This window comes from Megalobrama amblycephala, linkage group LG4 (genome assembly GCF_018812025.1).
Source record: "Megalobrama amblycephala isolate DHTTF-2021 linkage group LG4, ASM1881202v1, whole genome shotgun sequence".
Taxonomy (NCBI): domain Eukaryota; kingdom Metazoa; phylum Chordata; class Actinopteri; order Cypriniformes; family Xenocyprididae; genus Megalobrama; species Megalobrama amblycephala.
Window position 1 is genome coordinate 40,404,900 of NC_063047.1, and position 27,926 is coordinate 40,432,825.

The 27,926-nt window shown below is 36.7% G+C and overlaps 1 protein-coding gene across 1 annotated transcript in view; it reads left to right on the forward strand.

Moving 5' to 3' along the window:
• Positions 1 to 9,395: 9,395 nt before the first annotated feature.
• ptgs1 (prostaglandin-endoperoxide synthase 1) overlaps positions 9,396 to 27,926 on the forward strand; it is a 33,804-nt gene continuing 15,273 nt past the window's right edge. Inside the window, exons 1-4 of the mRNA XM_048189291.1 lie at positions 9,396 to 9,749; positions 9,837 to 9,926; positions 14,803 to 14,919; positions 15,656 to 15,796. Coding sequence (XP_048045248.1) covers positions 9,743 to 9,749; positions 9,837 to 9,926; positions 14,803 to 14,919; positions 15,656 to 15,796 — 355 coding nt within the window. The 5' untranslated portion in view covers positions 9,396 to 9,742. The remainder of the gene's footprint in view (positions 9,750 to 9,836; positions 9,927 to 14,802; positions 14,920 to 15,655; positions 15,797 to 27,926) is intronic.

The following is a 27,926-nucleotide window of genomic DNA, read 5'->3' on the forward strand; positions in this document are numbered from 1 at the left end:
ACCCGATTCCAAAAAAGTTGGGACACTGTACAAATTGTGAATAAAAACAGAATGCAATGATGTGGAAGTTTCAAATTTCAATATTTTATTCAGAATACAATATAGATGACATATCAAATGTTTAAACTGACTGTATCATTTTAAGGGAAAAATAAGTTGATTTTAAAGTTCATGGCATCAACACATCTCAAAAAAGTTGGGACAAGGCCATGTTTACCACTGTGTGGTATCCCCTCTTTTTTTTTATAACAGTCTGCAAACGTCTGGGGACTGAGGAGACAAGTTGCTCAAGTTTAGGAATAGGAATGTTGTCCCATTCTTGTCTAATACAGGCTTCTAGTTGCTCAACTGTCTTAGGTCTTCTTTGTCGCATCTTCCTCTTTATGATGCACCATTCTATGGGTGAAAGATCTGGACTGCAGGCTGGCCATTTCAGTACCCGGATCCTTCTTCTACGCAGCCATGATGTTGTAATTGATGCAGAATGTGGTCTGGCATTGTCATGTTGGAAATTGCAAGGTCTTCCCTGAAAGAGACGATGTTTGGATGGGAGCATATGTTGTTCTAGAACTTGGATATACCTTTCAGCATTGATGGTGCCTTTCCAGATGTGTAAGCTGCCCATGCCACACGCACTCATGCAACCCCATACCATCAGAGATGCAGGCTTCTGAACTGAGCGCTGATAACAACTTGTCCTTGTCCTCTTTAGTCCAGATGACATGGAGTCCCAGTTTTTCAAAAAGAACTTTAAATTTTGATTCGTCTGACCACAGAACAGTTTTCCACTTTGCCACAGTCCATTTTAAATGAGCCTTGGCCCAGAGAAAACGCCTGCGCGTTTTTAGATATGGCTTGTTTTTTGACCTATAGAGTTTTAGCCGGCAACGGCGAATGGCACGGTGGATTGTGTTCACCGACAATGTTTTCTGGAAGTATTCCTGAGCCCATGTTGTGATGTCCATTACAGTAGCATTCCTGTATGTGATGCAGTGCCGTCTAAGGGCCTGAAGATCACGGGCATCCAGTATGGTTTTCCGGCCATGAACCTTACGCACAGAGATTGTTCCAGATTCTCTGAATCTTTGGATGATATTATGCACTGTAGATGATGATAACTTCAAACTCTTTGCAATTTTTCTCTGAGAAACTCCTTTCTGATATTCTTCCACTATTTTTCGCCACAGCATTGGGGGAATTGGTGATCCTCTGCCCATCTTGATTTCTGAGAGACACTGCCACTCTGAGAGGCTCTTTTTATACCCAATCATGTTGCCAATTGACCAAATATCTTGCAGATTGGTCCTCCAGCTGTTCCTTATATGTACATTTAACTTTTCCGGCCTCTTATTGCTACCTGTCCCAACTTTTTTGGAATGTGTAGCTTTCATGAAATCCAAAATGAGCCAATATTTGGCATGACATTTCAAAATGTCTCAATTTTTAACATTTGATATGTTATCTATATTCTATTGTGAATAAAATATAAGTTTATGAGATTTGTAAATTATTGCATTTCTTTTTTTATTCACAATCTGTACAGTGTCCCAACTTTTTTGGAATCAGGTTTGTATGACTTTCTGTAACAAAACTGGGCATTGATTTCGTACATGTGACCATCATGTTTATCCAACATCAGGCATTTTGGGAGACACAACAAGCGAAAAGGGAAAGAAATTATATATCAATATTCCTATGAAATATTAGACATTATTATGAAAATGTTGCCAGTTATTACTCCCATTATTACACTTCTTTTTTCATTACATGTTGCCCCAAGAACACATTCATATGCAAATTAGATACAGTGTATAGATACATTGTATCACATTTAAGGCTATTTTACCCACATATTGCATCAAGTAAAACAGTATATCAATCAATTCCGTTATATCTTTGATTACATAGTTGAGAATTGACTTTATAAAAGTTTGGTTAAAAAAAAATTCCTGAACCCTAAAAATTTATTTGTAAATTGATTTGTAAATCCCATTGTTTTTGCCTATACATGTCATTTTGATGTCATTTTATTTTTTTAAACAACCGAGTCCTGATGTCCACTACAGAGGACACAGCATAACATATGAATAAAATATATATTTTTTTAAAAATCCCCATTTGTTTCACAGGGTGATTGGGACACAAGGTCAGATGGGACAGTATAACTATATAGAATTTATTTTCTCACCTGATGAGTGAAAATAAAAACTTTTTTTGTTGAGCCCTAGCTGTGAGGCCGCATTATTAAAATGGGATGCCCTCATTGGTCTAACATCATGTAGGTGGGCGGGGCATGCATCAAACAGGAAGTTGACCGTGAAATGCATGAACTGAGGAAAATTACATAAGCTTTTGTTAGTTTTAATAATAAGGTCTTAAAATTGTCATAGCTCCTACAAACGTTTGATAGAAACATGAATATGACGCACTACTGCTACAAAATCAGTAAAAACAATTGTTAATATCATGTTTCTATTTTCAGAATTAGGTTGTTTTTATTTTGTCCCATCCACCCAAACACAAAATGTATAATTTTGGGTGATTGGGACAGTGCTTAAATGCTTTGCTAATTAAGAAAATGATTAGCCTTGCAATAGAGAACCATTGTTTATGCTCTATATGCTCTAAATCAGTGTTCCCAACCATGTGCAAGCCCTAATCAACCACTAACATATTCATGAACTAGCTAGATTTTATTAAAGTAAAACAACCAAATTCTGAAAATAGAAACATTATAGTTAAACTCGTTTTATTTTTATTTATGTATTTATTTACTGATTGCAGCAGTAATAATTTTACTGTTGCAGTAATGAAAGGTTTGTTCAGGTTAAATTTGTTTGTCAAACAGTTAATTGGTGATGGGCCCACCAACATCCCATCCAAACGTTACCCAAAAAAAAAAAAAAAAAAAAAAAAAAAAAATTGGATCAGTTTACTTTTTTTTTTTGTATAAATTTTAGCTTTTTTTTTTTTACTTGTTTAATTGATTTTTAAATGTTTTCAATGACTTTTGGACTTCAAACCTTCTTTTGTGGATGGATTTCAAATTAATAAAGTTGAACAAACATAAACATGGACTCTTAATGATGATGAACAGAAAAGGAAATATTGAATATAAAATTAGATCAAAGTATGAACTGTGCAATACAGTAAATATGCTTAAACTACCCTAAATCAATGGAAAGACATGCTGTCCCAATAGCCCAAATAAAAGGTTTTGCTCAGTTTACAGAAAAGTGTATGTCGTACATCCATTAATTATAATATACCATCGTTTCCTCCTCAAATGGATAGTTAACATCTTCAGTATTACAGAAATGTATCATGTGTTGAGCTGATGTTTCTCATTTAAGACAAGAAACCTTGCACAAGGCGGAAATTCAGAAACTGCCCCAATCACCCTTAATTCACCCCAGTAAATACATTAAAAAAATGAATAAAGGGTTAAAAGAAAAAAAAAAGTAAACTTTCAGTTTAGCGTTTGTTTCCTTGAACATTTTTTGTTATTTCTCCAACATTTGTTTCATTTATTCAATTATTTATCTCCTCGCACATTTAATTCATTGTGTATTTATTTATGCAGGAATATGTGGAATTACTGTGTATTTATTTACACATTTATTTATGTACAATTTTGTGGATTTATTTATTCTGGTATTTATATATTTATTGTTTTTGCAGGTTTCGTCCTCCATAAATGATATGATTGTAAAATATATGATGAACGTCACCATCCACTCCTTCATTAGTAAAATCATAAATGGGCTTTATTTCGATGACGCATTAGTGATACTGAAAGCTGATTGGCTTGATGGTTATATATGCGGAAAAGAGCCAATTTAATCAATCTCTAGAGTTTATAAAATGTCCGATTTATCCTCCCAAGCGCTGCTGACCGCGTGCGTCTCAGCGCCAGCGAAAGCACAGTTTGAATCTGACATCTCTGAACGTTCTCCCATATGTGGGACCTTACCGTTTAAAAGTTTAATGGAGATGGGCACAAGAATTACCAAATTTCCTCTCGTTTGACGCGCCCCACGTACTTGTCATGCCTCTATTCACCACTAGTGGTGCGCACCCCACACTTTGAGAAACGCTGCCCTAAAGGGACGTGCTGGTGAAAAAAAAAATTGGGACGGGAGGATTTTATTTATTTATTTATTTTTTTATCTGTTGCGTTCCCTCGCAAAACGTTTGCGCTCCCACGCAAAGATATTATCGTTTCCTTATTGTGAGCTGGGGCAAACACTTCCTCTTTAATGTCCCGCTGGCAGTAGTGTTTCAGTTAGGCTAGTTCCATACGTTAATAATGCAAACAAATGATGCGCAGCTCTTAGAGTTTGAACTTGATGGACTCAAATATAAAGAAATGCAGTCACTGCTTAAGTCAAGCAGTTCGGTAAAGTTGGCAATATATTCACAAATTCGAGCTTCCCGGATCAATAACTCGTGAGCAAACCGTTGTTAAAACACACATGCAGCTATTTCCAATCATAAATAAGACAACGAGCTACAACAACCCAATTTCCTCAAATGTGCTTTATAATGTTATAAATATATTATAATATATTATAAAAAATATTATAAATATATATTATATTATAAAATATATTATTATAAATATATTATAAATTGGTCTCTGTGAGCAGGCGGCGCAGAGACGAGTCGGAAGGGACCGTCTGAAAACTGCAAAACCCTTTTTCTTATTTTATATTATGAAATATGCTCAACTTCACTGTAACACACTTTACTGTCACCAAATTCAGTTCATACGTCACTGCTCTCCTGCTGGTTGTACTGGAACACTTAGTTTGATAAAAAAAAAAAAAAAAGCATAACTTTTATGATTATTAATTATTAAACAAAATCAATAACTTCACTGTTATTATTACAAATATTAAATAAATTGTAATGCCATCAAATTCAGTAAGCAGTTATCATGCAAAAGCTGTTGTATGTAAGCTGTGTACCAACGGTACCAACATCATTTGTGTAAAGAAGGCCTTTATGTGCTACTTGCCAATCTAAGTGTTGTAGTACCTATAACCAGCAGTAGAGCAGTGATGTATGAACTGAATTTGGTGGCAGTACAGTGTGTTACTTACAGTGAAGGTATTGAGTATTTTTCATAATATAAAATGAGCAAAAGGGTTTTGGTTTTGCACTTTTTAGACGGTTCCTTTAGACTTGTCTCTACGCCGCCTGCTCATAGAGACCAATTTATAATAATATAAAGCACATTTGAGGAAGATTGGGTTGTTGTAGCTCGTTGTCTAGGTCTCAAGTGTCACGCATTGAGAGTGACAGTCACTCATTTCGGTCTTTTGTCACGCACTCCCGCCACACATTGTATTTCTCACACAGAAAAACTATTAATCATATATTTAATATGCTGCAGCGCCCAAAATATATCTGGCCGCGCCGCTCTCTCGATGGAACCGGGCAGGAATCAAGCGCGTCTTCCCAGGAGTTCTTAGTCGAGCCTGCAACTTATCAGCCGATCAAAAAAAGAAAGTGGCTACACAATAGCCAATCAGAAAATAGCACTATTGTATAGTAAGATTTGTATGGTAAGATTTAACGCAACAACCAATGAAAAAAAAAACATATCCTGGAATTGTTCACCATCATCTTCGTTCACCCACAGAGGAAACCACTGGAGCTCTGAGTCTGAGCATCACTTTGAGCACAAAGTCATGATCTCCTGTTTTAATGTTACAACAAATTCACAATTTGTTTGACAAAAACAATGACAACTTGACTGCTGTTTCCCAGATAATCAGCATCAGTTTTTCATGAGTGTCTGAACTTAGCCAACAGTTTTACAGCCTGTTCACTGACAACATCTGCTCAGAACAAGTAGTCTAGGGTAGTTATATTTTCGTTATCACACGATGACCGACATTTTGTCACATTAAACATCTCTCTCTCCAAATAGGCTCAATAATTTTATTAGCACTAAATAAATTAAAGTGTATTGCATCATCGAGGTTATGGGTCACTTTTAAAATCATGTCATATTTTATATCCTGGCCATGGATGCATTAATCATTTTCAATCTGACATCTTTCAAAGATGTCAGGTAAAAGGCAACTAAGCATCCTCTCATTCGCCCTGAGAGGAAAGCCTGGAGATGTCACTCTTGCCTGTCTTCAAAACTTGAGAGCCCTGTTTAATAAACCGTTGTTAAAACACAAATGCAGCTATTTCCAATCATAGTAGGTTAGCTCACGAGATATTGATCCAGGAAGCTCGAATCTGTGAATATATTGCCAACTTTACTGAACTGCTTGACTTAAGCATTGTAAATAGGTTTGGTCACCACTGCTCTTCCACCATCATTATCAACACTGGGGTTCCCCAAGGCTGTGTTCTCAGTCCAGCACTTTACTCTGTTTTTACACACGATTGCACCTCCTCCTACAACTCTAATACCCTCCTCAAATTTGCAGAGGACACAACCATAGTGGGACTCATAACTGATAATAATGAAACTGACTACAGAGAGGAGGTCCGGACACTGGTGTAAAGACAATAACCTCATTCTCAACACAAACCCCCCACCCAAAAGAAATCATAATAAACTTCAGGAGAAGTAAAAAAAAAAAAAACATCTCATGATGATTTGTGTATTAATGGGGAGGAAGTGGAGAGAGTCTTAAGTTTTAAGTTCTTGGGGTTATATATCACTGAAGACCTGACCTGGAGCTTAAATATTTCCTCCATCATCAAGAGAGCTCAGCAAAGGCTGTTTTTCCTGAGGACTTTGAGACACAATAAGCTTCCCCAGAGACTGCTGATAATCTTCTACCGCTGTACGATAGAGAGCATTTTAACATACTGCTGTACTGTGTGGTATTCCAGCTGCACTGCTGTGGACAGGAAAGATCTGCAGCGGGTTGTGAGGACGGCTGAAAGAATTGTCGGCTCTTATCTTCCAAGTCTGGGTGACATCTACTCAAACCGTCTTCTCAAACGAGCTACGAACATCCAGCAGGACTCTTTACATCCTGGGAACATTTTTTGCCACCATCCCTTCAGGTAGACTAAGAACCCCAGGAACACGAACAAATAGGCTGCGGAACAGTTTCTTTCCCAGGCATGTGGACATGTTGCAGAAGCTTAAGTAATCCCAGACACAAATATGAAATGTACTTTATGCATAATGCACTTTATGCACACATAACAGTAAGCAGACTGTATCTAATCGGACTGTGTGCAATAATTGGGACTCCTGGGCAATAATAATTTGGACTATTTATTTATTTATTTATCTGGGCAATAACTTTTTAACTGTGCATTCTTAGTTATTTATCTGGGCATCTATCAGGGCAATAATTCATTTTAACTGTGTGTATTTATTTATATGTTCTTAAATATATAAATCTATTTTTATTGTGCTTCATATTGGATAGCTCTAAACTGAATTTCATTGTATTAAATATGCAATGACAATAATAAAGACCTTATTAAGCAGTGACTGCATTTCTTATTTGAGTCCAACAAGTTCAAACTCTAAGAGCTGCGCATTATTTGTGTGCATTATTAACGTATGGAACTAACAGAAACAATACTGCCAGCCAGCGGGACATTAAAGAGGAAGCGTTTGTCCGAGCTCACAGCAAGGGAACGATCTTTGTGAGGGAACACAAAAGTTTTCCGAGGGAACGCAAATATTTTTGCGTGGGAACGCAAAGTTATATCCTCCCAGTAAAAATCCTGCCATCCCATTTTTTTTCTATCTATCTAATTTTTTTATTTTTTTTTTTAATTGTGTAATCAAATGTCTTACCACAAAATCTGTAATATTGGAAAGATATTGGAAAGATATGCTGCTTCTGAGCCACTTTGAGGTAAGGTGCTTCCTAAATGACAAATCATCAGTTACACACAGTCCTTCCAGTAGGCTATACAGCTAAATGCCAGAGAGATGTTTACATGTAGTTTCCTGTTGATCGGATCAGAGTCAGTTATTCCAAACACTTGAATATGTTTGAATATGTTTGACTGATAGCAGCTCTGTAATGATTAAACACATGTAATATCCTATTAGCCCTTTGGGTGTTCAGAACTGCTTTATATCTTATATTCAGGAATTAAATTATAAAGTTAAGTCTCTAATATGAAGCAATAAAATGTTAGATTTCGAAGTGCAGAATTATTAGATGATTTGATCACATATGCTGAAAAGCTCAAATCCCTTCAGCTGATGGTTGTGAGGATGTTCTTTTCTGCGATTTTGTGCTAGGGAGGAGCAGGCATGTTTACATGGGGTAATTTATGAGAAGCTTACCCTGGAGGGGCTGAAGAGTGTGATAGTTGGGCGGTGGAGCTGACAGAGATAGTAAAAAGCCTGATTGTAAAAGTTGGCGAGGCTTTTCACTTGAGGGTTCATTTTAACTATTGTCAAACAGCTAGAAGCCATGGGGAAATTTCTTTCAGTATAGTTTAACAATGTGTTAGTCAGTTCCAAAACTGTTAAGTGTGCTAAGAAATTTAATTAAAGATTCACATCTACTTTTCTCCAAGGTTGTTTTTATGCTGGGTCTGATAGAACTCAATTTTAATTAGCATTGCCTAAATTATCATTTTACATGCATGCCATGTTCTTTTCCTTTTAAAAAAGAGGGCAGTTTTTGTGATCATCCTTCTTGTTTCCCTGAAGTTCAGCCTCCTACAGGGCATACAGCCAGAATGAGCAATGATTTTGAACCATGTTAACATGCCTACCTGCTCGAACAAGATCCTTAAATATTAAAATTGTTTGTTTCCAGTTAAATGTACTGCATATGACCTTACAGCAATGCACAATTTCTTTGTGTCATTTGCAACATTTCTGTACATTGTAGGCCTATTGATATAATATTTTCATATTGTTTACTCCTGTAGCAACAGTAGACTATAAAATATTATCATTATTATAATGAGCTTAAAATGATACATTTGTAGATCCCATATTGCATAATGTTTGCTGTTGTAAAGTAATTTGGCTATTTGGACCATCAAATGTTTAACTCAGAACTAGCAATGTTATGTTGATACTTTGCTGCAGACTTTATAATAACATTGAAAAATACTGTAGTAAAGCACAATTTGTAACATCGTGGAACCAGTCATTCACTTCAGACAGAGCACTGAAATGAAATGAGTTCATCTTCATTTGTTTTGAATAAAATTAAACATTGTCCTGTTGCTGATTCATCATCATGAATCCTTGTTGCGCTTATAAAATCCCATTTTTGAAGTAGGCTAAAGAATTTATTAGGGTCAAATTAGGATGTGACTGCATTGTATGTGAAGTAAAACACAGCACAAGTCCAATAAAGCGACTTGCTCTTGCTCAAGAAATTCAGGCACACGGTGGCGCTCCAGTAGCTAAATTCATTCTTTTTTCTTCTCAATTTCTTCTCAAAACCGAACAACTGTTACAAGGCGAGATCCATCTCTATTTTGCATTGGTGTTTTAATCGCGAGTTCAGTCTGAGGCGAAAGGGTGGAGTTTCCTGCTATAATGTTTTTATTTTCGCTCTAAAAGTTCCATTTGAACGATTTTTTTCTTATCAGTCTGCAGAAATCCTCCGCGAGTCTCTGTGCACGAACTGACTTTGGCATGAACGCTCGCATGGGCAGATAAACGACAGGGAATTATTTATTTGGAGTTTTTGTAACACCACTTTTTGAATTCTTTGTGATTCTTTGTACTCGTATTTTTTATTTAATTCATTTTGCGTTCCAAACTGCAATGAAAGGTGAGCAGTTAACATTTTTAAATCTCTTAGATTTATATAACATATATCAACTTTGTGGCAAGCCCTATCAAATATCTTGCTTTGCAGTGTTTAGCTTTTGCCTGAAGTGGACGTTTATCCTGCTGCTGAGTCTCTCTATATGTGTTGCTGAAGAAAGCCCAACTTCATCAAACACTGGTAAGTATCTCTATTATGTGTGTTATGGTAAAAAAAAAAAAAAAAAGATATCAGTGTATATGCCAGTATTTATTTAGATTTGTCAGGTAAACTGAATTTTAGTGAGGTCGTTTTCTCATGTCATCTGAACTAAGTCAGTATTGCGTTTTCAATAGATTTAGGAGTGACAATAAAATCTTATTTCTCAATATTTTCTCTCAAACTCATTTTTTTTTTTCCTCCAGAATATGCTTATAGTATAACAAGCATCTTTAACATAGCTACTTCGAATTTTGAACCTAAAGTTAGCTTTAGGTTCATGTTAAATCACACAACAGCTTTAAAAATTTATCACAGAGATTTCCAGCATGACTCTCCTTTTCCTTTCGTCCTCATGGAGGTATGCGTAAGCAGCAGTGAACAAGTCTGATCTTGGTTGGGTAGTATGTTATCTTTCCTATCAATCTCTCTGTTTACATAGTTTAGCTAATTGAATGGCCAGCATGTTGGGGTTTTGTGTTTGGTAAATAGATTAGTAACCAAAATGTTTTGTCGGTTTCTCTGCTCACTGTTGCATGTGCATGAGCTAGAGGATGTTTGTTCTATAATTAAATAATGGTGAGTACTGGAGAGAGTGGAAGATATCTGCCACACAATTTGTGCACAGTAACCACATTTCATTCAAAATTTCTTCTATTTTTAGGCTGTGTCTGTCATAATGTTGTCAAGAGAAGTAGAGGGTCATGCCACTGACAACCATGAGCAAAGATATGATGTGTCTTGTATTTATGAATAAGCCTTATCAGGGGAAGCCTGTTGTCTCATTCCTATCGAGAATAAATGAATAGTATTGTGAGAAATGTCTTGAATGAGTTTGATAGTGCTCCGTGGCTAAAGCTAACATTACATACTGTTGGAGAGATTTATAAAGAATGAAGTTGTGTTTATGAATTATACAGACTGCAAATGTTTAATAATGAAAATAGCGACGGCTCTTGTCTCCGTGAATACAGTAATAAACGATGGTAACTTTAACCACATTTAACAGTACATTAGCAACATGCTAACTAAACATTTAAAAAAACAATTTACAAATATCACTAAAAATATCATGTTATCATGGATCATGTCAGTTATTATCGCTCCATCTGCCATTTTTCGCTATTGTCCATGCTTGTTTACCTAATCTGATGATTCAGCTGTGCACAGATCCAGACATTAATACTGGCTGCCCTTGTGTAATGCCTTGAACATGGGCTGGTATATGCAAATATTGGGGGCGTACATATTAATGATCCCGAGAGTTACGTAACAGTCGGTGTTATGTTGAGATTCGCCTGTTCTTCGGAGGTCTTTTAAACAAATGAGATTTATATAAGAAGGAGGAAACAATGGAGTTTGAGACTCACTGTATGTCATTTCCATGTACTGAACTCTTGTTATTCAACTATGCCGAGGTAAATTCAATTTTAAATTCTATGGTACCTTTAAGATAATCTGCTTTGTGCTTCTAACATACTATCTCTAACATAATAACATAAAAAAAGTGCTTTTAACATACTATCTCTGTATTTAAAAACATATTTAGTTAACACTTGTAGTAAATACATTTTTTAAATAAAGAGATAGTATATTAAAAGCACATTTTAGTTAATATTTCATGGTGTCTCAAAATAGCACAGTTGAGTACACTTAGATATTCTTAAAGACCCCCTGTGGTGAAAATCAAGTTTTTAATGTTGTGTATATTTCTATGTAGTGTTTTTAATAAGCTTTAAGACAAACCATGTGCAAATTCATAAGTCAACACCATTGCTGAGTATTTATGTTTGAAACTGCAGTAAACCAAAGACTTGAAATCTTGGGTGTTTGTGACATCACAGACTACCTTGTAACCAATCACAACAACGTGCCGCAGGGTTTAGCATATCATTAACTATGACCGCTCCGAAGCAGGAAAGTCTCGGAAGAAGCCAGGTTATCCCGGTAACTTTTCTGTTGATATGAAAAATTTCGTAGATGTATCAATATAGCGAGTCTACTACGATGTTATGATGAACTATATGCCTTTCTCCAATGACGTTCTGAGTTGTTCAAAGCGTTTGTAAGGATACTGATTGTTAGAAGGCAGCTGTCTGACTCTGAGATAAAGAACAGGAACAGTGTGTGTAACATTAGCAACACATTAATAGCTGTTTGATAACGTAGTGAAGCAAAAGGATAATTATATTAATTCATATTAATTAATGACAGAACCGTCACAAGGGCTGTGCCAAGCAGGCTATGCGAGCGCATAGCAGCTTGCGCCAAAGTGACAGCTGACTTGAAGTAAAGCCAATAAAGTTCATGTTTTTGTCCTTTGAAATATTTTAATACTATAAAACATAGCTAAAACAATATTGCTCTGAGCGTGCGTGTGACCGTTGTTGGAAACTTTTTCCTCGTCGAAGCAGAGACCAGGAGACATTGGCATATCTTTCAAGCAGAAGTTACTCTTTATTGAGAAATGCGCTGTGCGTAGCTTTAGTCATCCAAGTCTAACTAATGCAGTGTATACATGATGTTTTATAGGCATTCAGTGGGCAGTCCTTAAAGGTGTTGCCCTTACACACAGCCTTAGAAGTGACCACTAAAACAAAAGCATCTAAAGACAATACAGGAAATTACCCCCGACTGTGTAGATAATAGTGCACCAAATAGTATAAACAGTAGCTGGTCACGAGAACTAAGACTTTGTAAACATTCACACATAGTTTGACATCCAGTAGGAAGATCAAAGCATTCAAATGCATAGGTGCTAACCCAATCAGTCTGACAGTGTCGCCCATACCTTTACATTATCATAGAGACAAAAGCACAGCTGTATCTTGAGCTTGTCATGCCAAATGGTCAGGAAGTGCATGAAGACAAAAGGTTAATGTCTCAGACACCTGAGCTGCCTGCCTTGATCTCCTTTAGAATGTCATTATCTTTACCTCAAAATGTAAAACACAATGTACTTCACCTTAGTATTTCATGTGAGGTTATGTCAGGATGTAGGACCAGCAGATCTTAAACAGATTATTAAATTTGTAATCCCACACTGTGATTCATGTGCATATTCAGTCAGTGTGGCACCTCAAGTTCTGAGAAAGCTTTATTCAGTCCATTATAAATTCTGATTTTGGCCGCCTCTGGAATGGATCAAACCATAGATATTAGCCTATCTGATAAGTTCAAGTAAATACGCTGGAAAACTTTCAAGGATGTGCATTTATTTCATGTAGCCTACGGAGAAGGCACAGGCGCCTGCAGGATTTCATCGGAATGTTTTTTAAATCTGAAAACTCCAAAAAGCAACGAAATTGTCAAACATCCATTTAGCGCATGTTCACAGAGGAAAATGGCTGCTTGTTCTCTCGATACTGTCTGTTTTACTGAGAAATCGCTTCAGATGATTCAGTGAGAGAGCAGTTCAAACAAATACAAGTGGATTCAGACCGTTTTGCAAAGGCGTTTTACCAATTCCTAATTTAAAACATAACTTAAGCGTCAGAAAATATGTGAGTTCAGTTGCACAGCTGTTAAACTGAAGCTAAGCAAGCTTTTTTCTTAAATATCCACAACACAAACAACAAATTGCTCGTCACTACAGCAACGGTAGACTCTCCGAGCTGGCGTGAGCGAGTGGAGGCAGGGCTAATTTGCATATTCATTAATCTGTGTATATTAAATGAGGCAAGGGTGTAGAGTTACATTCAAGCTATTTTAAAGGGTCATGAAACCCCAAAACACTTTTTTTGAGATGACATTTTTCAGAGCGATTTCTGTCTTCCGGTTTGAAAAGCTGAGTTGGAGCAATGTCACAAAATCTGACGTAATCGTGTACTTTCGGCCCAAGTATGGGCATGGTTGAACATGCTGACGTAGACCGTTTCGAGCGATTCTCGACATATATTCATGACATAAAGCTCACTTAATCCAATCACTGCGCGTAGTATGCATAACATTATAATTGCAGTATTATGCATGAGGAAGTATCACTTCTCTCGCCTTGGTCTCTTGTCATTCAGAGACATATCGTTGGTGTTTTCTATTCCTCAGTGCTACAATGTGCTTTCCTGCGACGCGACCAGAGCAGAGGTTTGTGTGCATGTGGATTGTTTTGCTGTAATCTACCAGCACAAATGGAAAATATGTTCGCATGAGATCGCATTACAGCAGAGAATTCAAATGTCACAAGTGCGGCTCATTCACCTCTGCCTGCTCTAGCTGTGTTCAAACACGTGAGCCATACAGCACAGCAGCACGTGTTGTTTGTATTTTGCCCACGATGTGGTCAGAACTGGAGTTTGAATACGAACACATGAAAAATACGACTGTTATGCTATACACGTGGAGTGCGCGTATTGTCGGTTTCAGCGCGGAGCTTCGCGTTGTTTAACAACACTAGCCACGTGGCACATAGCTCATACAGAATAAAGTATCCGTGTTTAAAGTTTTTATAGACACATTCTCCTGCACCAAACATTAACCAGCACGGTGTAGTTATGCACACATATTGCATCAAGTCTTCTTCAAATGAATTATATGTGCAAACTGGACACTGATACAGTGGTGTAGCCTTGAATTTTTTAAAAATATGTTATTTTGGTGATCAAAGATGAGTTTTAAGGGATAAAATAATTGACTACAGGGGGACTTTAAGATTATCTTAAGATGTACTAAAGAAGAATTTTAAGTATATTAAGTACAAAATTAGTGTGCGAAAATAGAACACTTTAAGTACATTATAGAAATATACTTTTTTTCACCTGGGATTTACCATTATACCAACATTAATCCATGGAACCATTAGACTCATAACAGCAATGAAACCTTTTATAACTTTGACTGTATTACGGCTTGTTTTTTCCAGTGAATCCTTGTTGCTATTACCCTTGTCAAAACCGAGGGATTTGTGTTCGATTTGGCCTGGACAGATATGAATGTGACTGCACCAGAACAGGATACTATGGAGAAAATTGCACTATACGTACGTATCTTGCTTTTATCTCTTTCCGACTGTATATTTGTACTGTACTCTTTGACTGTATGATGTCAAAACAAAGTGATGGACTGAGATACAGATAATAATAATGTTTTTCCATAACCTGAAAATTAAGGCTAACATTTCTTCAATTTTGATATTAAACGAAGCTGTAAATTAAGCTGTGTGTAACATAATAGTGGTACGTAAAACTCTGTGAAATGGCTGAATGATTTTAACAGAACAATAAACTATCACAAATGTTTTGGAAGCAGATACCTCTCTGCCCAACATCTGTGCCAACCTATTACTGGCAGAGAGAAAGGCTCAAGACCAATTTTTGTTTTCCCACAACCCCCCCGTCTATGTTAGCCAGCCCTGCTGTCTGTCTTTTTTTCCGTTTCTCTTTTTTTGTTTCTGTTTCCTGTCTCTGAACTTTTTGGCACCAGTGATCTTGCTCAAAAAGGCTTTGCACAAAGTTTCAGTAAGTTATAGGATGATTGTGTCAAAAAAACAAAGATGCATGTGTTATGAAAGAGCTTTGTTTTCTGGAATAATTAGATTGCTTAATTAGTGTCCACCAATTTGAGTACAAGTTTTCAAAGGAATTCCAGGACACATGTCCGTTGTATTTGGAATATATTGTACTAATTCAGGGTGTAATCATAATCCCACACAGTTGCACATTTTCATTCTTAATTGCATTCACACTCTTAACCTCTTTCTCCTATCTGTTCTTCAGCTGAGTTCTGGTCTCGAGTCTATCGCCTCCTGAAGCCCAGTCCTAATGTTGTCCACTATATCCTAACCCACTTCGACTGGCTATGGGACATCATCAACAGGACGTTCCTCAGGGATTGGCTCATGCGCAAAGTGCTCACAGGTTGGTTTTGTTGCACATACTCAGCATGGGTTGTGTGTTCGCATTCATAACGTTGCTCGTGTATTTATGTGGGATCATTACAGGCATAAATAGTACAACACAGCTTTAGAGTGTTAGTAGATGGCAGTGTCTACAAAGTGTACACATTTATTTGGCTTATTGTTAGGTTCAGTTTTTCTCTTGCGTAATGCACTAATCAGTATCATATGCCTTGTATCACTGTTCCTTCAGACTTGACATTTGTTAAAATATTTTTTTTTAAAGGGGACTTCTAGCTAGAGACAGGTTGGGAGGTCGACTAGTCGATTACCAACCACCTAGTTGGTTAATGCAGTGGTGTCCTAAAGGGGCCACTATCCTGCTGTCAATTATAGTCACAATTATATTAATTTACATTCCTGTGTTAATTTCGTTGACAACCTTTTTTTCAAGACGACATCAACATCATTAAATGATACTCTGACTATATCAACATGGAATATCGTTAATGTAAACAGAGATTTCAAAGGGAAGGTTTATTAAGATTGAGAATCTAGAAGGATATTAGGATACCTTGAATACTTTTAGAGTTACAGGCATGCAAACTTTGGAAAAGGAATATTCCTTTTCCATATGGCACTCAGACAGGTATGTTCTATGCAAGTGAGTTGATAGAAAAACACTAGATACATTTCTAGTTTCAACATTATTTGTTCTTCAGATATTCCTCTTTAAAAGAAAAAAAATATCTGCTGTATGCAAAGTGACCCACATTTGATTTTTGACCACTGAAAATGTGTACAATTTACCAATTTACTAATGGAGCCGCATTGAGATTCATATCTCTGGGATTGAACCATCAAGGGCCTTTAAAATGAAGATATCAAAAAGAATGTTTGTTAAGAACCAGAATCTAAAAGGATATTAAGATATTTTTAATTCTTCAGTTACAGGCATGCAAACTTAAGGCAAAAAAAAACAAGAAGTGCTTTTTGCCATTTTTAACTGTCACTGTTGGCATGTAATGTAAGAAGGATTACTTAAGTCAACAGATTTTACTAAAAGACCTACCAATATCTGTGTAAAAATAAAGTAATGATCCTGCCATCTTTCTAATGTCATTTTGACCCCCCTCCACAAAATAGTGGATTACTCAGTAAATATGCATCTGTGACATTTAATATTTTGGCTTTAATCACTATTTATGTTTGTCTTTTAATAGAAAAAAATATTAACAAAGTCAAAAATTTGAGCTGGGGAAGTTTCTGAAATTTGGTTGATTTGACACGGAATGACCCAAGAGTTTAAAGGTGCCATCGAACGTTTTTTTTACAAGATGTAATATAAGTCTAAGGTGTCCCCTGAATGTGTCTGTGAATGTGTCTGTCTCAAAATACCCCATAGATTTTTTTAAATAATTTTTTTAACTGCCTATTTTGAGGCATAATTAGAAATGCGCCGATTCATGCTGCGGCCCCTTTAAATCCTCGCGCTCCCTGCCCCCCCAGAGCTCTCGACTCTATCACTGCATAAACACAGTTCACACAGCTAATATAACCCTCAGAATGGATCCATACAAAGTGTTCGTCATGCAGCATGTCTAATCGCGTAAGTAGGGTATATATTTTGATGTTTACATTTGATTCTGAATGAGTTTGATAGTGCTCTGTGGCTAACGGCTAATGCTACAGAATGAAGTTATAAAGAATGAAGTTGTGTTTATGAATTATACAGACTGCAAGTGTTTAAAAATGAAAATAGCGATGGCTCTCTTGTCTCTGTGAATACAGTAAGAAACGATGGTAACTTTAACCACATTTAACAGTACATTAGCAACATGCTAACGAAACATTTAGAAAGACAATTCATAAATATCACTAAAAATATCATGATATCATGAATCATGTCAGTTATTATTGCTCCATCTGCCATTTTTCGCTGTTGTCCGTGCTTGCTTACCTAGTCTGATGATTCAGCTGTGCACAGATCCAGACGTTAACACTGGTTGCCCTTGTGTAATGCCTCGATCATGGGCTGGCATATGCAAATATTTGGGGGTGTACATATTAATGATCCCAACTGTTACGTAACAGTCAGTGTTATGTTGAGATTCGCCTGTTCTTCGGAGGTCTTTTAAACAAATGAGATTTATATAAGAAGGAGGAAACAATGGAGTTTGAGACTCACTGTATGTCATTTCCATGTACTGAACTCTTGTTATTCAACTATGCCGAGGTAAATTCAATTTTCAATTCGATGGCACCTTTAAATCCCCCAATTAGAGCTTTTCTGTTAAAAGGATACATTTTCTCCCTAGTGATTTGCTTAATATTTGCAATCTGGCAACCATGCTCACACACTCTCTCTACACTGTGGAAACACCGCTGATAATTTGAAAACATCAGCCAACAAGTAAACAGGAGTTTAGCAACCTTCATTTCAGATTTTCTGCTTAAATGAAAATGTCATTCAGCCAATCTGTGTTCTGTCACGGGTCGCTTGTGCTGTTTTCTGGGGGCCACTGTAAAGTTTATGTCCAACCCCTATTAAACACACCTGAACAACTAAGCAAGGTCTTGGCCCAACTTTACTGCACTGCTATCAATTTACATGGTTTAGTATTTTTTAGGGCGTTTTCAGACCAGTAGATCATTTGCTCCTTTCTATCCAATGTTTAGTGATACTGCGGGTCACATCATAGAGTGCCGCAGAAATGACATGTAGGCCAACCTGGAAGTTAGCATCACTCTAGTTCCCTTGACAAAAAGCCAGAATTTTCCATTGGCTTTAATATTATTGTAGAAAATAAGCCATGAGACCAACAAAAGTTTATGATTCTTACATGTTTTGTTCATCAAGATAATCTTCACAAATGAACACAACTTTTATAAATTTTGATGCCTAAATACAGAGTATTTTAAGTTAAAGTCCTTGTAAAGTAAATTCTGAGAATTTTTTCTAAACACATTATAAATGTTACAAATATATTGCTGAAACACTTTACAAACATTGTGAACTATGCACTACTGAATTGTGGAGTTACACTGCCCTTCAAAAGTTTGGAAACGCCCTAGAAAAGTGGGGTTTTGAACAATATTGACATGAATCCTTTTTAATTTGTGATAATTTTGCAATGATAAGGGACAACACAAACTACGAAATATATTTTATTACATGAACAGTTTACACATAGAAAAAACTTACATTTTCGATTCATCAAAATATCCGCCATTAGCAGCTATCTGACCTAAACTGGGTTCTAATTGGTTCATTGTATTCTAAACTTAATTGTATAATTAACTTAATCTAAACTTAAACTTAATCAATTGTTGAAGCTATTAAGGTGTGCTGACCCAAAAATCTTTTACAAACCTGGGCCAAGTTTAAACCAGTAACCAGGCATCTCAGCTGGCAAAGGGGCATGTCTGACTTTGACACATATATATTGCCATTATTATGTAATCAAAATGAAAATTATTATTGCTGGTCTTCAATGATAATGTCAAGTTACTTTATATAGCCTCAAACTCATTCAGAATCAATGTAAACATCAAAATAAACACTGTACTTACGCGATTAGACATGCTGACGAACACTTTGTAAAGATCCATTATGAGGGTTATATTAGCTGTGTGAACTTTTTTTATGTTGTTTAAGGCAAGCGCGAGCTCTTGGGGCGTGGAGCATGAGAATTAAAGGAGCCGCACACCCTGAATCGGCTCATTTCTAATTATGCCCCAAAATAGGCAGTTAAAAAAATGAATTTAAAAAAATCTATGGGGTATTTTGAGCTGAAACTTCACAGACACATTGAGGGGACACCTTAGACTTATATTACATCTTTTAAAAAAAAGTTCTAGGGCACCTTTAATATTGTTTTACACAGACTTTTAATGCAAGTGATTGCATAGACTACTCCATTTCATGCAGGAATTGCGCTCTCCACACAAACACTTGGCCAAATAATAACGCACATTATATTTTCATTTTTGGGGAACTATCCCTTTAATGTGTAAACTTTTTATATTAGCACCAAACTACTGAATGCACTTGAATGTCTTATAATATACACTGTAGCTTTGCACATCCACACTAACACCTTACCTTAAAGGGATAGTTCACCCAAAAATGAAAATTTGTTTCTTCAGTAGAACACAAATTATGATTTTTAACTGCAACCGCTGCCGTCTGTCAGTGGTATAATGCAAGTCAGCAGGAACTTGGACTATAAGAGTAAATAAAACACGACAGACAAATCCAAATTAAACCCTGCGGCTCGTGAAGACACATTGATGTCTTAAGACACGAAACGATCGGTTTGTGTGAGAAACCGAACAGTATTTATATCATTTTTTACCTCTAATACACCACTATGTCCAACTGCATTCATCACTTGATTCGTTTGGTCTGATCACGCTCTGACAGCGGCAGTGATGTCTCGCTCTCATTGAAGTATATGCGCGAGACATCACTGCCGTTGTGAGAGCACGATCAGACCAAACGAATTGAGTGATGAATGCCGTTGGACATAGTGGTGTATTAGAGGTAAAAAATGATATAAATACTGTTCGGTTTCTCGCACAAACCGATCGTTTCTTGACTTAGGACATCAATGTGTCGTCACGAGCCGCAGGGTTTAATTTGGACTTGTCTAAGCAAGTTTTATTTACCCTTATTGTAGAAGTTCCCATCCACTAGCATTATTTGACTGACAGACAGCAACGGTTGGAGTTAAAAATCATCATTTGTGTTCTACTGAAGAAACAAAGACACCTACATCTTGGATGCTCTGGGGGTAAGCAGATAAACATCAAATTTTCATTTTTGGGTGAACTATCCCTTTAAATATCCAAAATGTCCATGTCATTCTGCAAACTAATTTAGGAAACTGGTCATGTTGCGTGCACTGTTGTGAATTGAATGAGCTTTGGGTAAAAACACCATTACCTTCTGGATGTTGAGTGACATGAGCTGACATGAAGACAGAATTAAATTATTTCTGTTTATCATGGTATCCGAGCAGCCTAAATTGTATACAACTTTCACTTTTCTCAGCCCTTCACAACCACTGTACCAATGCAAATATTGTTAAGGCTGGTCTTATGGGGAAGAGGTGAATAAGGGGAAGGGGAGAATAAGTTCACTAACAGAGTGTAAACATCAATGTTTTATCAGCACACAGACATTAAAGTCTTTGGCTGAGTGAGTATCTACAGAACTTCTAGACCACACATGTATAGTTTAGACAGAAATTCTGCTTGAAGTCTTGGTTGGTAGATTAGATGTTAACTGTTCTTTGTTCTGGCAAAACTGTCTATAATCTAAATGGCTTGGATGTAATTCAGATGGTGGTGTATCTGAGCAGGACTAAATTATTGTGCTTAATGTGGGTGATTGTGCTCTACAGTTGTTGTCAGAGTAAATGGCAGGGTTTCAATGAGTTCGGCTTTTCATGTAAAGGGAGTCTCCTTTAACTCAGTATCCTTCCCATATTTACTCAGTCACTACTCTGTTTTGAGTGGCCCCTATTCTGTAACAGCCCCTTTTTTTATCATTTCCTCCCAGTTGGCGCTCTGTAATTTTTTTCCTGTACAGACATTAAAGTCATTTAAACTTTATGTAATGTAAATGTGGTGGCAAGATACACCAGGGTCAGAGGAGGCTATCATTTCTTTCTGCACTCATTTCAATGAGTCCAGCCGTCTGTTGCCATGGCAATGCTCATGTACTCTGCAAGAGGCCCTCAAATTCCTCATGTCCTTCACACTGCCGTTGGCTAAAAGATTTCCTTGTGTGAGCCAAGTTACTGAATACCCTGAGGTATTGTTCCAGCAAAGTGTAATGGACTGAAGAGCATGATAACTCAGAATAAGTCTACCTGAATAGTGGTGTTGCTCAATTTTTGTTGTATTTCAAAACACTTTTACTGCAATTAAAGTGGAATACGGGTAAGGTTAGAGACAGGTTTGATGGTGTGGTTAGGTTTAAGGTGAGTTAAGGTGTAAGGGGAGGTCAACAGTGTAATTGTACAGTAGATGTATTTACTGAACTTAATTACAGCTATAATTACTTGCAGGTATTTTTAAAGTGGACCTATTATGCCCCTATTCACAAGATATAATATAAGTCTCTGGTGTCTCCAGAATGTGTCTGTGAAGTTTCAGCTCAAAATACCCCATAGATAATTTATTATAGCTTGTCAAATGTGTCCCTTTCAAATGCAAATGAGCTGCTACTCCGGGACCCCTTTCTAGAAGAGGGTGGAGCTTTAACAGCTCACGCTTTAGATACTCAACAACAACAAAGCTGGAGAATCTCACACAGCCAAAATGATGATCAGTAGCAGTGTTCAGCCTTACATTGTTCAAACCGGAGTTAGACACTGATGGAGAGACTCAGAAAGAAGTTACATCTTTTAGAATGCAACTGGACATGTCTGGATGGTTAGTAGATAAATTTATGTAGCTGATTCAACTCATCGACTAGCATGTACCGTAATATTATTCTTTTGTGCAAATCCAGCGTTGAACTGACCCTTGTTTGTGAAGCAGTTCAGTGTAAAATGATTTGCGCAAATATATAACACTTTACCGTCCTTCATAATTAAAATTAGATGCAGAGAGTCTATGGAGACTCTTATGTTCAATGGTACATCCAGCAGCCCAACATGGCCTCACCCCCTTTGTTGCGTGTTCCCGGGGGCAGGGTTTATGTCAATTTTGGGGTTTGTGATGTCACCAACGCGGGAAGAAGCTCACTGTACTCTCTACCACCCGTTTGTTGTAGTCCTTAAAAAGCAATTTCTGTATAAGAATATATCTCCCTTTGCATTGAACTTTGAGCGTCGTAACTTTGCAGATGTTGTTTATGCTCAAACAGCAACATTACACACTAACTATAGTTAAAAAAGTGAAATCATAATCAAGGACCCCTTTAAAATATAAGTACAACATAAAAACATGCATGTACACAATAAGTGCAATATATCAAATCATTAATTTAAATGTTAATACAAAGTAGTTAAAGACACTTAACATAAAGTGGGTCCTTATTTTTATCTAATAAAAAACAAAATACAAAATATATAGGGGGAGACCAGGTATGGTTGTAACACTTTTTTTCAGCATCTGTAACTCACTGAATTTTTCAGCTAGAGTGCTCAAACTTATACAATACCCGCATTTGTTTACCAGAAAAGGCACCAATTCAAAACTGCAACAATATGACACCCCTAATGAGCTGATGTCAAAGACATGGTGACCACTACTGGGGTAGGTTGTAACTAGGGATGTAACAGTACACAAAACTGACGGTTCGGTACGTACCTCAGTTTTGAAGTCACAGTTCGGTTCGGTACATCAGAGGGAGAAAACTAAAAAAAATAATGTTTTTTTTTTTTTTTTAATTAAACAGTAGTTTACTGAACAAATTGTGTCTCTGTCTTTGAATGAATTAAAAAAAAAGTTTCTTAAGGATAAAAAAATTATCTCTGCTAATGCTGTAAACCAGTGTTTCTCAACCAGGGGTCCATGGACACCTAGTGGTCCTTGATATAATGCCAGGGGGTCCTTATAAAATATCTGAATATGAATTTTTGTATATTTTGACATTTGACATAAAAGAGAAGATAATATATGTATAACAGAACTGATGATATGACTAAATATAGGACAAGTCAACATTCATGGCAGATTTATTTAAACATACATTAAATAATCAAGACATCACTAACAAGTAAAATATAATGAATATATAGGCTAATATAGTGCATGTATTTAGCGAAAGAGTTAATTTCTCTGGCGAACTAACAAGCTGTGGAGTGGACTCGGCTGAGGTAAATGCTACGTGACTGTTTACAAGTTGTTTTATTGACGTCTTTGCGAAGTTGAAACACTGATTGAGCATTAAACACAACACTATATCTTTCAACATACCTGCAGATGTTAATTCATATTTATAACTTTTAAAGAGGAAGAGATGATTGTGTTCACTCGCTTGAAATGAGGCGCCTGTATACAGTGATCTGTCACACCACATTAAAGAATGTCAAAATGGCATGTTTTTGTTTGAATTACATGATAAAATGGACAGAATTTGAAAGACACATTGTTTCTTATCGAAAGTAACAAAACGCGGAACTTATTGCAATTATCTGTGGCTAGGCTACAACGCTGTATACGTCATGTAGATCCAATAAGCCAGGGCTCAGCGGGGCAGCTGTGGGCGTGGCACGTTCGGTACGCCATGAGAGTGTTGCAGTACGTACCATAGATAGTGTATTGCAGTTTTTCAGTTCAGTTTGAATATCAATCCACCCAACACATGCTTGGGTAAATTGTAACAATTTAACTAAAGAAGCAAAGACAGAGGCCACGCCATGCAGTGTGCTTCACAAAAAAGTTTATTGTAACAATGCAAAAGAACAATCCAAAATGTTTCTCTCTCTAGGGCTTTTCACACTTGAAAGAGTTAACCCTGGGTCATTACCCCTGGTAAACGGAGTCCTGGCTTGCTTACTTCATGTTTCACACTGCTCATAATTCAGGGTTAACAACTAATCCTGGGTATTCATAAGCTGATGTTTCACATTACCCTGGGTTAACATTCTTATTTGAATATTTGTGGTGTCAGTCATTCATTGAATTAACGCAGTATGTGACCTGATTACATATAAGCTCTAACATTGCATCCTCGTATTGGCGACTGTACTATCTGTACTATCAAGTTTATACTGAATGGACATTTCAGACTATAAATGTAAGAATGATATGAAGAATGAAAATAATGTCTCTTCTTCACTCAAATTTCGGAGTTTTCTGTCAGCATTTGACATTTTTCCTGAATTTACTGTTTATATACAATGCACTGTAGTGTCTGGAGTGATCAAACACACAATGTAAAAGTCAATTGTCACAGCATGCAGACTCCATAAGGTCTGCCCCCCACTGAGCTCTATCACCCTTTCAAACACACTCACTTCAAAGACACTTGGGAGGCAGTGTTTTATCAGGAAAGCACAGGCCTCTAGAATCATACATTCAGTCTATAAAAATGGATTCTTTGCCACTAATTCATTGACAACTTTGTCTAAATGAAGTGTTATAAATGCATGTGATGATACTTCTTGATATTGTAGCCCATCTAGGTAGTGTTTAATATCAATTATAAAACGGATAGTTCCAACCCTTGATTCTGATTGGTTGAGCTGTATTCGAAGCCGTTGTTAAATTTCAGCTGACTGCATTACATAAGTATCGACGCACCACTGAGTGTGTATGTTGCTGCGTCTGTCTTAGCAACATAAACAAATGTTTGTTCTCTATTGATTTAGTATTAAGATTGTGAACCTCTTTGTTAACAAAGTTGCTTTATAGTATTGAAACTGATGGTTCGTCCAGCTTGTTAATTTACTTCTTTCACAGCTTCCCCTGTTATGATACGGTTCAAATTCATTTCCACTCTCTCATTTCCTATGTATGTGTGAATTGTATGTTTGTTTTAGTCTAGCTATGTGTTCGTGATTTAGTTAAATAAAACTTGTGTGCACATTCTTGCGAGTTGATTCTGATCTGCTTAGAAACCAATGTCACTGATAACGACACTGATTTGATCACAGCTACGTAAGAAAGAGTTATTTTCTCTGTGGCCACGGATAAATATCCTTTCTGAAGAAGTTTATAGACGATCAATACTGAGTGTTCACTGGCCGAACAGATTAATTGATTGTAATATTAATTTGCAACAGCACAGTGTTTCTGTGACTGTCCGAAGCACGTAAATATGAGTGTGTGATTGGTTGTCTGTTGCTGAACGTCTAGCTGTAACATTCTAACACCACATCATTTCACACTGTACAAGTTTGGCACCTCAATGTGGGGTTAACACCACAAAATCCATGCTAACCCTTCTCCGGGTAAAAAACGGTGCTAACCCCATTTCTGAATTACAAGTGTGAAACGTTCCTTTACCCGGGGTTAAAAGCTGTGTTTAGAACAACGATAACCCAGCCTTAGGCGCAGTGTGAAAAAACTCTTCTGTGACTGACCAGAACTGAAATCCACTTTCTGTTTGATGCAGGAGTGTGTGCATGTGTCAGGGATGTGTCTTGTTTTTTCTGTTTGAGTTTTACTCTAAGTTGGTTTTGCTCTGTTTTCTGTTTCCTTTGTTCCTTATTCCCACTTCTGGTTAGTCTTCTTGTTACTCATTGTTTGATTAGTTATGTCAACTGTGTCTTATTCCGTTGATTAATTTGATCTGTATATATACCGTGTTTGGTTCAGTTCTTGGTCCGTTCTCATCTTACTATGTATGGTTTTTCTGTTCTCATGGTTCAAGACAGTGATTTCTGAGAATATTGTTTCATTTACAAAAGTGAAGACTATTTCAAATGAATCCTGAATTTTTTTTTTCATGCTGCAACCAAATGTAACAGCATGTGTGTCTAAAGTAGTTTACTAGAACAGACTTTCTTAACATTATTCTCAACTCAACCCGACTCCAGTGTGCCTGTGTAAAGAACATGTAGGTCTAACAAAAATCACTGTCAATGTTTGTGTATCTACAGTGCCCTCCACAATTATTGGCTTTTTTTTTATTTTAATTATTGATTTTTTTTTAAATAAATCAGCATTGTTTATCCTTTTGATATTTCATTCAAAAAATTCACAAATTTCTATCATTGACCTATCATTGAAAGTAAACCTATCATTGAGGTAAAGCAATTGAAAATGGGGGGAAAAGCTCATTATGAAATAAATGTTTTTCTCTAGTTCACGTTGGCCACAATTATTGGCACCCAATCATTGCAATGTCCATTTCCCAAGATAACAGCTCTAAGTCTTCTTCTAAAATGCCTGATGAGTTTGGAGAACACCTGACAAGATATCAGAGATCATTGCTTCATGCAGAATCTCTCCAGATCCTTCAGATTCCCAGCTCCATGTTGGTGCTTCTTCTCTTCAGTTCACTCCACTCATTTTCTTTAGGGTTCAGGTCAAGGGACTGGGATGGCCATGGCAGAAGCTTCATTTTGTGCACAGTGAGACATTTTTGTGTTGGTTTTGATGTTTTGGATCATTGTCCCGATGGAAGATCCAATCACGGCCCATTATAAGATTTCTAACAGAAGCAGTCAGGTTTTGATTTTTATCTGTTAGTATTTGATAGAATCCATGATGCCATGATGTATCTGAACAAGATGTTCAGGACCTCCAGCAGAAAAATAGGCCCACAACATTAAAGATCCAGCAGTATATTTAACTGTGGGCATGGGGTATTTTTTATCCATGTGTGCACCAAACCCATCTGGTGGGTTTGCTGCCAAAAAGCTCTTTTTTAGTTTCATCTGACCATAGAACCAGGTTCCTTTTTAAGTTCCAGTCTTATCTGACAACTGAATATGCTGGAGTTTGTTTTTGGATGAGAGCAGAGGATTTTTCTTGAAACCCTCCCAAACAACTTGTGGGGATGTAGGTGCTGTTTGATCATTTTTTTTAGGCTTTCTGAGACTCAAGACTCAATTAATCTCTGCAATTTTCCAGCTGTGATCCTTGGAGAGTCTTTGTCCACTCAAACTTTCCTCCTCACAGCGCATTAGGGTAATTTAGACACAGGTCCTCTTCCAGGCAGATTTGTGACATCTTTAGTTGATTGGAAATTCTTAATTATTACCCTGATAATGGAAATGAGGATTTTCATTGTGTTAGCTTTTTTCTTACAGCCATTTTCTATTTTGTGATGCTCAACAATCTTTTGCTGCACATCAGAACTACATTCTTTGGTTTTTCTCATTGTGATAAATGATTAAGGGAATTTAGTCTTTGTGTGTACACATATTTGTACTCCTGTGGAACAGGAAGTCATGGCTGGACAATTTCATGCTCCTAGTCACCCTGGTGTGCTAAAAAATGTAAATATGAATGGGAATATACTTCTGAGATATTGTACTCATAAGAATTTCTAGGGGTGCCAATAATTGTGGCCAACATGTACTGGAGAAAAACATTTATTTCATAATGTGAGTTTCCCCCCACTTTCAATTGTTTTACTTCGATGAAAGGATGCAGATGCAGACAATGCAGATTTATTTTCACAGCCGCCTTTTCTCATATTTACTAAGGGTGTGTAAGCAAATTATTTAGCTCAAAAGGGG